Genomic DNA, 17,459 nt, shown 5'->3' with positions numbered 1-17,459 from the left:
GGCGACATGTGTGAGTGAGTGGAGCCGCGTGAGAGTGGTGGCTGTGGGCAATGGGGAGACATTAGGGAGTGGGGGTGTCTACAGAGGACTAGAGACTCCATGCTCTGTCCAAAGGGTCAGCCTGCTTGGCTCTAGTGATGGTTACAAAGTAGAAAGGTGGGTCAGCATTGCTAGATTTCTTAATTGTTCAAAAAAACCAGAAATGTGGAATTTTACATGAAACCTTTTGATTTGTAAGTGTTGGCTCAGGTATCTTAAAAATACTGAGCAGGCCAAATAAAATACCTGTGGTCCAGACGTGGCCCAAATAGACTTTTGCAGTCTCTGCTTGGCGGTCATGCTTCCTTGCAGAATGAGTTAGTCGTCTGAGGGGCCAGGGGCCAGTGGGTGGCTGCTGCACGTGTCCTGAGGGACGGGGTTCCTGGGAGCCGGCTGTGGTCAGGGCAGCATCTGGGATGTGGGCTCCAGCTGTCCCTGGGGGTGACAGGAGAGGGAAAGAGATGCCAGCTCTGCCTTCCCAGCTCTGGTGGCCACGAGCCAGGTGCCCCGTCCCACCAGGCTCTCAGAAACAGCACAGTGTTGCCAGGAGGGAGCGAGGACCCTGGCTACCCCGAGAGAGATACTGGAGAGAGAGTGTCACTTGAGAAGCAGGGCAAGAGGTGCTGGGGAACTTCCTGGCCCCAACCCCAGGTGCCCTCACAGGTGCATTACTGGGTTCAGAGCAGGACACTGTTGCGCCCTTTCCGGCATGCTCTGACTTAGTTTACACTCATTGTCCAGCCACCCAGAAGTTTTTGAAGGTCAGTGCTGGGACCCACCCTGTCTACTCCCAGGGCCCAAGGAGGAGGAAGAATGGGCCTCAGTGAGTCTATGAAGGTTGGCAGAGCTGAGGGCAACCCAGGAACCTGGAGTATAGCGAAGGGCCACACGGAGGCCCAAGCCGGATGCAGGCAGTTCAGAGTGGGGAGACATCAGGGAGTGGAGGGGTCTGTGGAGAACTGGACTTCAGAGGAAGCAGGACCAATGATGGCCAGAGTGGCCAAGGAGGGCTTCATAGAGGAGGTGTGTCTGAAGCCAGGTCCTGAGAGAGGGTTCGGTTTGGAGAAGCAGAGGGGGAAAAATTGCAGAAGACGGAGTGGGGCATAGCTGCAGGGCCATTGTGATGGCAAATGATAATTGCAAGCAGTAATTGAGTGCTTGCTGTATGCATGGCTGTGTCGAACACTTTCTCATGAGTTCTCACGTAATCCTCACAGTGCTTTATGAGTTGGCGCTCTCGTCCTCAGTCTACTCGGAGGATGAGGAAGCAGGCTGCCCAGGGTCCCAGAGCTGGAAAGCAGTTTAGCCAGCACTAAAGCCCATAACCATTATATTACCCTGTCTGAGGACTTGGGGGCAGTGAGGAAGCCACCTGACCCCCTCCCACCAGGAATGTGGCAGGAATCAGGTGGCTTCCTCACTGACTTCTAGTCCCTGTTATTTGAGCTGAAATGCCCTTCGGAGGCACTTGAATGTGGTGGGAAGAGATTGGAGTCCTGTTCTAGGACCAGGTAACCTTGGTGGCCGACAGAAGGGGGCATTGGATAGGTCCACCCTCAGCACCCTTGGCTTTAATGTTCTAAGGGCCAGGAGGGGCTGGGGGAGAGCCTGGGCCAGCTCAGGGAAGGAGTGAACTGGGTGTACCAGCATGGAGGGCTGGGGGAGCCTCAGACTAGTCTGCCAACCTGGGCTTGGGGCGTGACAGGTATAGGCTGGAGCTGGCCTCAAGGCTCATGCAATCTTCTCAAGACCAGATAAAAACCCTTATGAAATCCAAGAGCAGGATAGGAGTTGGGTAACAGGAGAGGGGAAGATGAGGGATGTCAAGAGGTAGGCTGTGCTCAGCACTGAGGGAACATGTGGGGATCAGTGCTGGAGCAGGTTAGGGTTCAGTCCTAGTTAGAAATGCAGAATCCCAGTCTCCACCTGTGATTCATGTGCACATTGAAGTCTAGAAAGCCCACTGCCCCTTGGCCACTTAACTCCTGGCCACGCCTTGCAGAAGAAATACATTTCCCATGGATAAGTGAAGCACAGATTCCAGAGAACAATAGTTCTGCTTACGACGTATGTCACTCACTGATATTTTCAATTGAGTTATATATTTTCAAATGCTGAAATTCTGGGTTTATTTTACAGCCCAGCAAACAGCTGAGCCCTACAGTTTGGAAGACAGTATGCTAGCTAACACCCTGTCTGATGTTTGAGCGATGAAGGGTTGTATTGGGGGACGGCGCTGTTGGACGTTCAGAGGATACCAGGTGCCCTCCATGCTGACAGTCAATATTGCTGACCTCTGAGGTCACCTCCAGCTCTGAGCATATTTGAACTTTCCTACTTCTGGTGGTTGGGGATCTAAGGCTCCTGTAGACAAGGGTGTCCCCGAATCCCCCTGGGTTTTTGTTTGTTTGTTTTTGGTTTTGGTGTTTAATTTTGCAAACATCAGAGTGACCCAGAGTCCCTAGGGCCAGCACTGCCCGGAGTGGCAGAGCGAGAGGGCGGCAGGTGGCCAGGGAAGAACATTCTCTCCAGAGGTTTGTTTATAAGGGAGGTGAAGTGTGGGCTGGACTCCGAGGGGTGGCTGGCAGCAGGAGTTGTGAAGGGGTTCCCATGGCTTCATTAGGAGAGCCATGGGTGTCCTCTGTCCCTAAGCAGTGGCCTCTCTCCTCCCACAGTCTCCTGGTGGCAGTGGCCTGGCTTGGCCCTGGGGGGCCGCCTGACAGCCCACAGAGGAGAGAGCTGTCCCTGCAGCCTCTGGGTGAAGGGCTCCGTTGACAGCACAGAGGGGAACGAAGAAGGGGAGAGGGGGTGGGCCTTGTGTCACCAGGAAGCTGCTGCAGGAGGGGGCCTTGAGGGAGGGAGGCTGTGGGGCACCACAGTGGTGGTGACGGGCTGGGCCCTGCTGCCCGCCCACAGCTCACGCGTGCCTCCTTCTGTCTGCAGAGGTACAATAGGGGACCTGGGATGGGTGGGCGGACCCATGAGCTCAGGAGCCCGGAGCAGGCCCTCCCATAGCCCCGCACAGCTGCCCTGCAGCTGCCCTTGGGTCCAAGAGGCTAGGCGCCTCACAGCAGCCAAAAGTCCCCCGAAGCCGCATCAGGAAAGCACAGACACACCAGGGAAGCAGAAACTGAGACCTTCCCAGACTTCATCTGTGAGCTCCCAGAAAGGGACCCAGGGTGAGTTGCGTGCTGAGGGCCTGAGGAAAAAGGGTCTGATGAAGGGTGAGGGGTGCAGTGCCGCCACCTTTTGGGGTCTGAGATGCTGATGCCCTAGGGAAGGGCTGGTGGCCATGGAGAGAAACATCTCGTCCGGCTCGCAGCTCACCGAGTCATCCCGGGCTTTGGAGGAGGAGGTAATGCTTCTAATGCCTGGCTGTTCTTAAAGGGATTGGCTAAATTTACAGCTGCTAATGCCATTTGTCACTGGGCAAGCACAAAGGCACGCTGTGCCTGCTGGGACCGTTCCAGCTTCTTGTCTCTGGGCCGACGGGGTGCCCGGTGATGTCAGCCCGCCGTTTTCCTCCAGATCTCTAGCCCCTGACTGTCGCACCATGAACTCTCACAGGCTCAAAGGAAGGCACGGCCAGAGGGTGGGGGGAGAATGATCTCCAGCCTCAGGCAGAGAGCCCTTGTCAGCAGAAGCACCTGGTTGCGTGCAAATTTCCCAAGGAAGCCTCACTGTTCTGGGCAGAGGGCAGCTGGGGAAAGATATTTTCACCTGGGTCTGGGTAGAGGGACACAGGCTAGGAGAGGGGTGAGTGCCTTTTCATCAAAGAACATGAGTGTCTTTGTTTCTGGCCTTAAAAATAGTCAGCTAGGCTCACCTATGAGCCTATAAGGCTGCAGCAGGGCTGGGTCGGCCTGGGCTCCCAGGGCTGGGATGAGGTCCTTTATCAACACCAGGAGGAGAGCACGGGTCTCCCCTTTGACCAGACGCTGCGGATGGGCAGGAGTCCCATCTGGGAAGTGCCGGCCGAGGAGCCCCCCGCCCCTCCCATCCTTGTGCAGGCTGGGCCCCTCTGCACCCCTGCACAAGCTGTGCCCACCGGGCCCACCCCTCCTGCCTGCAGGCTCCGGGCTGCCTGCCCTTTACAGCAAAATGCAGCCTCAGCGCTTTTCCCATTCCTGCTGCTTGCAGTTTTGTTCTTCTGCATCCATCACCTGGCAGTGGGGGTGGGGCGGGGAGACATGGCTGGCCGGCTGCACTGGCCAGGGTGCTCCTGAGCAGGCTCTGTATTCTGGACTGCTGAAGGTATCTCTTCCCTTCCACCTTCTCCTTTCTTCTTCCTCTGGTCCCTCTCCGCCACCCCCACCCCCCCCCACATCACTTTCCCTGGGATCATTAAAACATAAGCTCCTCTTGCTGGCTTGCTCAGCTAAGCCAGCGGCCCAGCTGTGTGACAGTTTCCCATCCCGATTTTGCTGTGAGTGGGAAAATGAGCCAGGAGGAGACCCTCAAACATAGGCAGGACGGGAGCCGGACAAGCCTTGGAGAAAGCATCCCTGTATTTCTCTGGCTTCCCACGAGCCTGAGAGTTCACTCTGTGTCTCCTCATTCTTTTCACCTTAAACGTGGGGCAGAACTTGCAGGTGTGTACCCCAGAGAACTGAAAACAGGGACTCGGATGTTTTATACCCGTGTGCATAGTACCACTATTCACAGTAGCCAAAGGTGGAAACAAAATGTCCGTGGGTGGGTGGATGATGGATAAACAAAATGTGATCTCTACTGAGGATATGTTATTGTAACACAGTGTGTTATTCAGCCATGAAAAGATGTGAAATTCTGACACATGCTACAACATGAGTGGATCTTGAAAACATTGTCCTAAAGGAAACCCCCCCCCAAAATTTTTTTTAAAAAGGGGAGCACTGGGTGGCTCAGTTGCCCAAGCGTCTGACTTTGTCTCACGGCATGTTCTCAGAGTTGGCGAATTTGAGCCCCACTCGGGCTCTCTGCTGTCAGCACAGAGCCCGCCTCGGATCCTGTCTCGCTCTCTCTCTGCCCCCCTCACCTGCTCATTCTCTCTCTCCCTCTCTCTCTCTCTCAAAAAAATAAATAGTTAAAAAAAAAAAAAAAGAAAGAAAGGTACCAGTCACAAAAGAACAAATGCTATATGATTCTTCTTAGATGAGGTACCCAGGATGGACAGATTCATAGAGACAGGAGGCAAAGCAGTGATTGCTAGGGGTTGAGATGCAGAGAATGGGAATGGCACAGAGTTTCTGTTTGGGATGATGAAAAGTTCTGGAAATACAGTGATGATATGTACACAACACTGTGAATATACTTAATGCCACTAAGCTGTATACATAAAAGTAGTTACAATGGTATGTTTTATGTTGTGTATATTTTACCACAATTTTAAAAACTAGGGGTGTGAATGGGGCACCTGGGTGGCTCAGTGGGGTAAGCATCCTACTTCAGCTCAGGTCATGACCTCACGGTTTGTGGGTTCGAGCCCTGCATCGGGCTCTGAGCTAACAACTCAGAGCCTGGAGCTTGCTTCAGATTCTGTGTTTCCCTCTCTCTCTGCCCCTCCCCTGCTCATACTGAGTCTCTCTGTCTTTCTGTCTCTCAAAAATAAATAAAACATCAAAAAATAAAATGAAATAAAACCTGGGGGTGTGAGTGCCTGCCTGAACTTCCAGACTATAGCTGAGCAGATGGATGATGTGGACAGCACCCTCCTCTGTCTCCCTCCCTCTTGTCTGGTAAAGAGATAAACTGCTGGGCTTTTCTGGTGAAAGAGGGGCCTCTTGGCTCCCTGGCTGGTACTCGTTCTGGAATGTACCAGTAAGCACAGGTGATATGTTAGCCTGGTTCCTCTGGGGAAGCCGAGTTCCTGGATGCACCTCAAGAACGGGCGTCCCTGGGGAGAGTGACACAGGAGCAGGGAGGGCCGGGCCAGCGGGTGTTACGGATCTGATCACCACTGTGGGCCGCTGGGCTCAGTCCACTGGGACCTGCTCAGGACCATGAAGAGCACGTTTCAGTTGTCATCTGAGACGGAGCGGGGAGTGTTTGTCGAGGGCGCCCCAGGAGCTGTTAGCTCCTCCCACCGCAGGAGTGCAGGCGCCAGGCCCCTCTACTGGCAAGTGTCAGAGGTGCCCGGGGCAGCTGAGGGGAGGCGCGGTCAGGCTCGCGGTCAGGCTCACGGTCAGGCTTTCCGTGTGACTCTGACTGGTGGGGGGCACGGCACCGAGCCAGTGGGAGAACACACGAGGCATCTGAGACAAGTGGCCAGTGTGTGGAGTCTGCTTTGTCCCTCTGGGCACCAACCGAATGCAGACTGGGAATAGGTGTCCATGCCTGGCCCTTTCCTTGGTGATCACTGACCCCCGGCTAAGCCCCAGGACTATGCGGCGGTCCTGTGAGAGGCCTGCGAGAGCCCAGGGGAGGGTTGAGCAGGGCAGGCCGGTGCTTCGGCTGCAGGTGGGGCCGGGCCCCTGGTCCCCCTGAAAACACTCCTGTCCAGTTTCTGCAAATCCCAGCCCTCCGCCCACACCAGGAAAGTGTGCCAGGAGGCCCTTGATAAGATCGTAAGTCTTCGAGGAATAATGGGCACGGCCTTAGACACCAGCTTTTCCGGCAGGCAGCTCCTTTTCAGCCCTCTCTGGACATCAGCCTCACCATCTCAGTCCCCCGAGGCCAGCCATCTGCCCAGGGATGAACCTTCTAGAGCCCGCGGCCCCGGCAGGGAGTAAGAAGCTCACACAGCACTTGAAGCCTCCATTGGGCTCTGGAGAAGTAGTAGACAATGAAAAGTGACAGGTGTCCTGAGAGCCTGAACCGGCTAGGCTAGGAGGTGGGATGAAGAGGCAGGGAGGTGTAGACCGACCTGGATCTGTGCTGTGCAAACTTGAGCAAGGAACCTAACCTCTCTGAACCTCAGTTTTCTAAGTAGTGTAATTATACCGATTTCATGGAGCTATTGTGAGGGGTCAGCGGGTGAAAGCGTTTCAAGTGGAAGTCACAGTATTCATACTCACCAGCCCACTCTAAAAGCAGGGGATTGGGCTGCCAGATGGCCTCTGAGGCACTGTTCTAGTATTCAGTGAGCGTAAAGACTTCTAGATTTTGTAAGTAGCGGGAAGGGGAAAGTGCCTCTGGGCGAGGGGCAGTGTGAGCCAAAGCAGAGAGGCTGAAAGAGCGTCACATGTTATAGTTTTCTATGGCCTTGTGACACATTGCTACAAATTTAGTGGCTTAAAGTGTATTTATTTATTTTGAGAGAGAAAGAGAAAGAGAGGGAAGGGGGGAGAGAGAGGGAGAGAGAGAGAATCCCAAGCACTCTGCCAGCGCAGAGCCTGATGCGGGGCTTGAACTCATGAAACCATGAGATCATGACCTGAACCGAAACCAAGAGTCGGATGCTCAACCAACTGAGTCCTCAGGCGCCCCCAAACTTAGTGGCTTAAAAACAAGACCTGCTTATTGCCTCGCTGTTCTAGAAGTCAGGAGTTCAGCTCAGTAAATCATGATACTGAAATCACAGCGTCAGCCACGCTGAGTTCTCGTCGGGAGCCCGGGGGACAATGTCAGATCCCAGCCTCACTGGCTCTAGGCAGGATTTACTTGCCTGTGGTTGTAGAGTAGTGTAGTGGCGGGGGTCTGGAGGAGTCCACATTCACGATCTCACCAGCATTTCTGGATGCCAGAGGACCATTCCTTTCCCTGTCTTGGATATATTACAATAGGAAACGCAACCAACCCTTGATAATTGGCGAATAATTGTGTTCCAAAAAAGTTCTCAGCCATCCAAGGTTTTGAAATTCAAATGTTCCTTTAAACATACCAGGGCCTTGCCTTTACCATCAATAGTCACTTTGTAGATGCTTGTGACCCCCTGTGGTCCCAGAGTCCTCTGTGTATCTCCTGGTCTTCTCTGTGTATCTCTTGGTTTGAGAGCCTTCTACTAGTTCCGGCGATGAAACCACGTATGGGTTGGGCTTCCTCCAGCTGAACGGACTCCTCCAAGGAAAGCACCCATCTTCAGATGATGAAAGGGACATGAGATAAGCCTTAAAGCCCCTTCCTATCTGGTGTAGAGCCTGTCTGAAGGAAGGAGAACGTCTCTGATGGGAAGGGACCCAGAGATGAGAAAGGTTCCTGCTCTCCCCACTTCCGGTGGGGCTGACGGGAGCTTCGGGAGATGAGAGTGGGCAGTGGGGGTGTCCTTGCAGGCCTGGGCCGCTGCAGTGGCTGGGTCCGTCCAATCTGGTTAGGAAGGACAGCAGTATTCTTGGCGGACTTCAGCGGGTATCCCTGGAATGCCTGTCACATCATGCCAGGCCGCCACAGAGAGAGGGCCCCAGGGCTAATGAGAGAGTCAAGCCTGTGGAGGAGGCCAGACAGCGTCCGTGCCTGGTCCGTGCCCTTCCTGACCACCACCAGGCCTCTCATGTCCCATCACTCATAGTCCTTACAGACTGAGCACAGTGTGCCCTGGTGGCCGCATCCTAACAAGGCTGCAAGGTTGTGTTTACAGCTTAAGGCCTAGAGGCTTGACCTGCTTTAGAGAAGAGTGTGGTGTCCAAAGAGTGTGGTGTCTTGTATGTATGTATGTATTTTGAGAGGGTGGGGAGGGGCAGAGAGAGGGAAGGAGAGAACCCTAAGCAGGCTCTGAGCTGTCAGCACAGAGCCCGATGCAGGGCTTGAACTCACGAACTGTGAGATCATGATCTGAGCCAAAATCAAGAGTCGGGCACCCAACCGACTGAGCCACCTGGTGCCCCTAGGAGGAGACATTTTCTTGGAGGACCCAGGCCACTTAGAGGGTTTGGGACTGGGGACATCCTCGTGCTTGGGTCAGGGACATCAAAGCCTGTGGTCTGTCTTATTCTGCTTTGCGGTAGATGTTGCTAATTTCAGTTGGGAAGTGGAGCTTGGGTCCGTCCTCTGCCTTGTCCCAGGTGGTAAGGTCCAGGTGTAGACTCACACCCAACATCACACAAGTTAATGTGTGGGCCAGTTAAGCAAGTTACCTGCCTTCTGTGGGCATCAGTTTCCCTAGGTGTACAAGGGGAGTTGCAGCATATTCTTCACACAGCCGGCACCCCACTGACTTCTCAGGGATGTTGGGAGGCCAAGGTGCTGTGATGGATGAGAGAATGTTCCGGAAGCGGGGAGTAGTTGTCAAGGGGAGCGTCATCCCGCCTCTAGCTGCATCTCACAGAGCCCGCTGTTCTGTCTCCTGCAGTCCCAACACCGCCCCTGAGCTGGAGGGATGGAGAATTCCTCCGCCGCGTCAGCCTCGTCTGAGGCTGGGAGCAGCCGCTCCCAGGAGATCGAGGAGCTGGAGCGTTTCATCGACAGCTATGTGCTCGAGTACCAGGTGCAGGGGTTGCTGGCCGACAAGACGGAGGGGGACGGCGAGAGCGAGCAGACCCAGTCCCACATCTCCCAGGTGAGCGCTGGGTAGGTGCGGGGGCCTTGGCAGACTCGAATGGGGTTCCAGATCCAGGCAGCATGGATGGCCCCAGGCAGCGGAGCATGGGGTCCAGGCAGGAAGCCCCTCTGCTCCACCTCTACTCCATCCCACCGGGCTGGGTGGCTGGGGCCAGGCCAGACTCGCGATTCATTGAACACATGGTTAGAGAGCACCTGACATGTGCTCGGTACCATTCCCTGCCCTCCCCAAGCTTATGTTTGAGAAGAGATCTGGAGGTTGTAGCTTCCAGAATACACACCACATGAGACTATAGCTTGTGACCATTCTCTCCGATCTCAAATACAGGCAATTGTTGGCGGGCAAAGAACTGAGTCTCATGCAGTGAGTCTCACACCCTGGGGTCTCTGTTGGCCTTGGGTGGAAAGTGGACTCAGCTGACTGTGGGCTAAGATTTGGAAATCTCGAGTTCTCGAGAATAAATGTGAGTCATGAAGACTAACGGCTGCATCACATGCATCTTTCCTCAACACCGTAAATTCCTGGTAGATGTTTGTTCAAGAGTTGGTTCCAGATTTGCTTCTAGCTGCCTGTGTGATGTCTGGCAAACTCCTCCGCTTCTCTGAGCCTTGGTTTTTCTTATCTGGTAAATGGGCATTATCCTACTTCCTGAGGAATGTTGGAAGGCCAAAGGTGATAAGAGGTGAAAAAGCTACAGGGAAGCAGCATGTCTCCTGCATAAGGAGACACGAAGGTGTTTCTTCTCCTCTTCAGGGTCTGGGTCTTAGGTGTCCACCTCTTACACTCATTGTCCCACCTCAAGCTGGGTCTCCTCTGACAAATAGAGGGGAACCACTTGGCTACCGTGCTTTGGAGAAAAGCCACTTGCAACTGGCTGGTTCACTGGGGGGAGGGGGGGGCAGAAGACCCAGAACTTTCAGCCATGTAGAAAAAGCCAGAATAAACCTGGCACTCGGGCCCAGAGATCAACCTAAGACAGTCTGAGGTCATGGTGGTCCCACGTCGTATCCCCATGGAGACAGGAGAGAGAAAAATCGGCCCGAGAGAGAAGGTGGAAACGCGTGTGATGCTTTCCTTCATGTCCTTGAAGTTCTGAATCACAATCAGTAGAAGCTTCTAATGTGTCCATTCTTTGCTCTACAAGTGTGTATTGAGCCCCCAGCCTGTGCCTGGTTCTGTTCTAGGGCTGGGCGTCGGGAGGAAGCAAAAGAGGCATAAAGCTCTGTCCTCCTGGGACTTACATCCTCCGGGTGGGTGATAATCTCTGTGGAGAAAAATAAAGGAAGAAAAGGAAATGGGGAGTGATGGGGGTCAGGACGAGTTTGCAGTTTTAAATAGGATATCAGGAGACATGCCACCCAGGTAGGCGGAGGGGTGAGCTGCGCAGACATCTCAGGCAAAGGCCCTGCTGGGAGAGTATTCCAAGGGGCGGCAAGGAGGCCAAGGCGTAGGGAAAGAGGGAGAGTCGGAGGGGATGAGTCAGGGAGACCATGGGGTCACATGGGCGAGCTGTGGGAGCACTGAGCCCTGGAGTCTGCCAACACGGAGAAAGCAGGGCTGGGAGGAAGAGCCAGCCAGAGAGCAGGAGGGGGAGTGGCAGCGAGGCGGAAGGAAGGCCAGGCAGGGTGGGGCGCAGGAAGCCCGGGAAGGTGTGTTCAAGGAGATGGGGGCGAGCGGGCTGACCCTGTAGACTGCGGCTACCAGACCAGGGGACAGGAAGACTGAGGATGACCTCCCCGAACAATGGGGGTAATGGAGCTCCTGAGTAGAGGGGTGACCATCAAGTGGATGGGGCGAGCGTCAGGAGATGGGTTGGAGATGGGGAGGGTAATACAGGCCCTGAGTGTATTACAGGAGTTTTGCTGTAAAGGGGGGACATGTGTTACTTGGGGAAGTGAGGTCAAAACAGGAGCATTCACAACGTGTTGTGCATTGAGGGGAGTGGTCTGGGGCGGAGGGGAGGCTGGATGGAGCACCGACCTTGTAGATGAGAGGGCTTGGCCTTGGCTCCGGTCCCCAGTGGCTCACCCACAAGCACAGAGGGGGATTTCCAGGCTTTTGCAGCTTTGCTTCCAGAATGACAGCTGGTTGTGCAACACAGCTGTGAGTTTCTCCAGCCACTTTCAGCCACGAGGGCACAGGCGCAGGTGCTGGTGCAGAGTTACAACACCGAATTTAGCCAGGACTGGGGTCTCTCTGGGTGATGACAGTAGAGGGAGAGAAGGGTGAGGGAGTGAGGGAGTCAGGACAGTGACATTCCCTGACACTGAGCCAGGGAAGGACAGGAGTGAGAATCCAACACGGTGATAGATCCTGAAGGGCGGTGGGTCAGTGGACTGGGGGCTGGGGTTCCTGGGGAGTCAGAGAATTGCTGGAATCCTGGGTCAGTGGACTGGGGACTGGGGTTCCTGGGGAGTCAGAGAATTGCTGGAATCCTGGCACTGGAAGGAGTTAGCAGAAAATGGAAGTGTCTGGGCATGGATGTTTGGAGTCCGGGGCAGGAGGTAGGGTCGTTGGCCATGAAAGTCTGGGCACGAGCATGGGGACACTTGGGCAGAGGAGAGATCAGGAGGAGGGGGAGCTGATGGCTGGGCACAGGAGCCATGGTCACTGACATCAGCATCATCAAGAAAGGCAGGTGCCCGAGAAGGTGACAGTGATCCAGGAGCAAAGCCTTCAAGAAGAACAGGGACTGAGGTGGGGGTGAGTGACCTGGGGGCCTACAGGTGACTGCGAGGAGGAAGTGTCTTGTCTGATGATGTGTTAATTGTCAACCACGTTTATTGTGCGGTTAACAATATCATAATCAGGAGTGGAAGGGGCAGGGCGGTCTGACTAGACTGGAAATTTTCCAAGGGAAACGAGCCTCTTTGGGTCGTGTAGTGAAGGAAGGGGAGGAATTAGGTGAACCGACTCGCGCGTACCCGTGTAAGCATCCCAGAGTGGACTTCCCCAGAAGCAGGTCCTGTGGACGGGGCGCGGGGCTGGCCTGGCATGTGCTGCCTGTCCCCCCGCACTGTGCAGACTCAGGTGACCTCCAGCTCAGGTGACATCCTTCAGAGACTCCTCCACGTGAAATAGGCTTTTATAAGGAGGCGTGTCCGAGGATGCCGTGAAGCTTCACCCCTGGGGGATACTTTACAAAATAGGAGAATTTCTGTTCCCAGAGCAGCTCTTGGGAGAGAATTCTGGAAGGGGGTCCCTCCTGCTGTCTCTGACCTCCCTGTGGTGATGGCTGAGCTCTCAAGATGCAGAGCAGATAGAGATGTGCCCTCACTCTGGGCCCAGCCCTTCCGGCTCCTGCTCCTGGGATAGGTCAGGATTGGCCATGCTTGGATGTCCCCATCTGCAGGGGCTTTGAAACAGATGTTTGTTGTGAAGCAGTCTGGAGGACACGGCTACTCGTAACATCTGGTGCCTTCCTTAGACTTCTTGTGCTCTGATGGTCCCTGGAAGTATGCAAAACCCGGCAGGATCCCGGGGTCTGCCCGTGAGGCGCTGGCCCAGGAGGGACATTTTAATCCCACTCCCACCAAACCTGCTACCGTACACCCACAAACACAGCTGGGGTGTAGGCTCCAGAGGAAGGGGCAGCTGTGGACAACCCTAAGTGAGGCTGGGGTTAGATGTGTTTATACAACACACTTCTTGAAAAAATAAAGTCTCTGTTGACACAGCTTGATGGGAAGTCTTTCTACTAAAGCACTTTTGCTTGTTTTTATTTGCCCTGATGACTATTTTAAATGGAAGCCAATCCCCCCCTCCCCCCCCCAAACCCTCAGAGAATGCCTCCATCTGCCTTTCTGAAGTGGTGTTTTGATGTTTCTGAAGAGGAAGATTGTTAAGAATCTTGGAAATCTTGGGGCGCTTGGGTGGCTCAGTCAGTTAAGTGTCCAACTTCCGCTCAGGTCATGATCTCAGGGTTCGTGAGTTCGAGCCCTGCCTCAGGCTCTGCTGACAGCTCAGAGCCTGGAGCCTGCTTTGGATTCTGTGTTTCCATCTCTGTCTGCCCCACCCCTGCTCATGCTCTGTTTCTGTCTCTCTCTATAAAAAAAAAAAAAAGAATCTTAGAAATCTTGAGAAAACTTGAGGGAGTGGAGAATAATGTTGCTTTTTAGTTGATGAGGTCATTTTTTTAGGATGAGAAATGACGGTTGACAGAAGAAAATACCTCACGATGCTCATACAGTTTTGTTCTCTCCAGCCCTTCATTTTTTAAAAATTATTTTATTGTTTTTTTATTTTTGAGAGAGAGAGATAGAACATGAGGGGGGGGGGAGAGGCAGAGAGAGAGGGAAACACAGAATCTGAAGCAGGCTCCTGGCTCCAAACTGTCAGCACAGAGCCCAACGTGGGGCTCAAACCCACAAACCGTGAGATCATAACCTGAGCCAAAGTCAGATGCTTAACCAACTGAGCCACCCAGGTGCTCCTTTCCCCACCCCTTCTTTAGCAACAACTAGGAAGAAGGATGGATGCATGGATAGATGCATGGGTGGATACATGTGTGGTTAAATGAATGAATGGAGAGAGAGAGAGAGAGAGAGAGAGAGAGAGAGGGCCAGTAAGCTTCCTTTTCTTTAGGTGCATAAGCAAGAAAATGTTTGTTCTAAGTTTTCCAACACTTTGGGATACCATATTTAAAATTACATGCCCTTTCCCCCAACTACCATATACCTTTTTAGAAGTGTCTGCCCTCCAGTGGATTCCAAGTCCACAAAGGCACATCCTGACAGTTGTCCTCACTCTGTCCTTGGGAGAAGGGAGGATTATAATCCTATTCTGTGGGAGAGAAGATTGGGGTACAGAGGTGGGAAGTGATGGGACCACACTGTTTGGTGGTGGCTTCCCTATCCACTTCTGGTTTCTTGCTGGTGCAGGCTGTCACTAACAGGCTGTTAGGTGGTTAAGATATATCTCCCCCTGTGGAATGAGAATTAGGACTCTAAATCTCATTGACCATTAGTCTTTTGTGGAAGAAATTAGGATGTTCCTGAGTGGGAAATGTTTGGTACTTCCTGAAATTAGTGGATGGTCTAGTGGATCATCATAAAGTTTCAAGGCAGTTTTTACAACTCTTGCCGCATATGGGCATCCCACGGGACACTTGGACAAATGTTGATGCACAAACCCCATGTAAAGTTCAGCTGAATGAGCAGGGGCTTGGGCATTGGCCTTCTTATAAGCTCCCCCTTGACTCTGAAGCTCTGCTGAGGCTGACCGCCATGACCACAGGGGGCAGCATGTCAGTCTCCCTTCCCCACCCTTCCATGGCCACCTGCCTTGACCTCCACTATTGGACAAATAGAATGTAGAGACATTGTAAAGAGCAGATACATTTAATGAAAGCATATTTCCAATAAATTCTGTTAACCGGTCAACTGAAGAACAAGTGAGGGTGAAGATAACTTCTTACGGTCCTTTTTGATGTTGTCAGGCACGTGGAGGTCCTGGGTTTTGTCTAAAATGTGAAGGGTCCTTATCAAGAGCGAGGCAACCATGCAGATGTGAAGAGTGGGAGGCAAATATCAGATTGGTGTGACATCTTTCACTCTTAGTGGTTTCCCTTCTCTTTCTCTTCGTGTTTTTCCTTCATTCTGCCTTCCCCATTTACTATTTCTTCATCTTCCTTTTATCCCATTTCTTTGTTTCCTCCTGTCCTTTGAATCCTCTCCCCTGCCCTCTACTCATAGGAGGAAGTGCTCAATGGTGGACCACCCATGAAAAGCTTAACTGAAGAAGTGAGTTTAAGGGGCATTGTGGGGTGTTTGTGCATGGAGGGGGGGGGGGACTCATTTTAACAGCATACAATTCATTTTTAATTACACAAATACTGTATGCATACATTCTCATGGGACACAAGATTTCTAATATTAGCAATAGAATCTCCCTTAGCTACCACCTCATTCCACTGCCTGAAGAGTGAGTTAACTTCATCACTCTTTTTTAATGCTTTGACCTACATATACATAATATGACTTATAGAAATACATTATTTCAAAATAATAAATCTTAGCCAGTGACTATATTGTTCATTAACCTACATCTTTCACCTACCTCTAGGCTTTAGAGGTTTTTCCAGCCTTCTATACCTGCTGTGTTCTACTTAATGGCTATACAGTAGTCCACAGTATGGATGTCCCATGCTTTAACATTCACCTATTGATAGGAGTTCAGGTTAACTTCTCGATTTCTCCCCAGAAATGTTAGGTACTTCAATGAGTAGTACTGAACTGTACTGAATGCGCATATAAAAGTGCTTATTTAGGTAGATGCCAAGAAGAAGCATCAGTCTTAATAGCTATCCCCAGACTGTTTTCTACACTGGTCTGCTCTTCAAACCACCATCGGAGTATTGGGACAGATCATCTCTTGGCATCTTAATTTGAAGTTTCTTAATTTCTAGTGAGGTTGCTTTTAAACCTGATTACCAGCCATTTTTTAGTTAGTTAAAATTTTACTTTACTTTCAATACTTTTTAATGTTTGTTTATTTTTGAGAGAGAGAGGGAAAGTGAGCATGAGTGGGAGAGGGGTGGGGGGGGGGTGGGACAGAGAATCCAAAGTGGGCTCTGCGCTGACTGCAAAGACCTCTACACAGGGCCAGAACCCACGAACTAAACCGTGAGATCATGACCTGAGCCAAAGTCAGACACTTAACCAGCTGAGCCATCCAGGCGCCCCTACAATTATATTTTACTTTTAAAGCGGCAATTGGAAAACTAGAGATAATCAGAAAACAGAGGAAGAAGCCCACCATAACTTGATGATAAAATCTAATGTCATTTTTGTGTATTATTTTTTCCTTTATATACCTTTTACGAAATTGACTGCTAGTATACATGCATTTTTAGCCTACTTGTTTATTTAGCATGATCTCCTAGACTTCCTTTGTTGGCTTTTGGCATAAAGTATAATTGTTTAAACCTGCCCTTTTTCTGCCAGTCACTGTTGGCTAAATAGGGAAGTATAATTAGAGCTAACATTTGTTCGTTCAAGCCCTAGTTCGGTTGGGGATAAACTCAAGAACAGAATGGACCATAATCCTTACCTCCCCACCCCCAGCCCTTCTTTTCTAGTGAGGAAAGACAGATGGCAGACAAGAGGGAAATAGAATGTTAGTAGGTGTTACACACCTGGGTGGGGCAGGAGAGGGGGTAGTGCTGGGCCATCCCCGGTGGCTTACTTAGACTTCTGAGCAAAGATTTGAAGAAGGTGAGAGAATGAGCCCAACTGGGAATGCGATGGCCCAGCTCTGGCTGGGGAGGGTGCCCGCCTTGGAGGAACAGCCTGTGGGTGGGTCAGCTGGAGCAATATGAGCAAAGGGGAGTGTCCTGGAATAGCCAGATCTTTCCTGCAGGGCTTTTTCCTCCCCGCTGAGGATTCTGGCCTTTTCTCTAGTGAGACTGGGCAGGTGCTAGAGGGTTTTGAGCAGAGGGTGGGCATGGTGTGACTGGTTAAATAGGATCACTCTGGATGCTGTGGGAGAATAGGCTATGGCGAGGGACTGGCAGTGGGGAGTGGTCAGGAAAGGAGACAGGGAGGCCAGGAAGCCATTTGGTTGGTCCAGGCAAGACGTGATGGTGACTCGGAGCAGTGGGGTCATCATGCAGGTAGTAAGAAGTGGTCAGATTCTTATTATACTTTAAAGGTACAGATAACATGATTTTTTAAAAGTTTATTTATTTTGAGAGAGGGACAGAGAGAGAGAGCACACAAGCAGGGGGAGAGACAGAGAGAATCCCAAGCAGGCTCCATGCAGTCAGTGCAGAGCCCGATGCGGGCTCGAACTCATGAGCCGTGAGATCATGACCTGAGCCAAAATCAAGACTAGGACACCTAACCTATTGAGCTATCCAGGTGCCCCAATAATGTCATTTTTTAAATGAATAACACTGAGGATGTTAGCCTGAGCAGGTGGAAGGGTAGATTTTGTAGAAACGAGATATGGGGAACCCTAGAAGAGTAGCTTTGGAGAACAAACATCGAGAGTTCAGTTTTGGGGC

At 52.1% G+C, this 17,459-nt stretch overlaps 1 protein-coding gene across 2 annotated transcripts in view; it reads left to right on the top strand.

Moving 5' to 3' along the window:
• The window catches only part of CTIF (cap binding complex dependent translation initiation factor), a 300,249-nt gene that overhangs the window by 67,721 nt on the left and 215,069 nt on the right, over positions 1-17,459 (top strand). For both annotated transcript variants that reach the window (XM_039228853.1, XM_039228852.1), the window contains exon 2: positions 9,245-9,451. In XM_039228853.1, the coding sequence (XP_039084784.1) occupies positions 9,272-9,451 (180 nt within the window). In that variant the 5' untranslated portion in view covers positions 9,245-9,271. The remainder of the gene's footprint in view (positions 1-9,244; positions 9,452-17,459) is intronic.

Source organism: Hyaena hyaena, unplaced genomic scaffold (assembly GCF_003009895.1).
Source record: "Hyaena hyaena isolate Hyena2069 unplaced genomic scaffold, ASM300989v1 scaffold_33, whole genome shotgun sequence".
NCBI lineage: Eukaryota > Metazoa > Chordata > Mammalia > Carnivora > Hyaenidae > Hyaena > Hyaena hyaena.
Note: the sequence above shows the minus strand (reverse complement) of the source record. Positions and strands in the feature narration are given on the sequence as shown.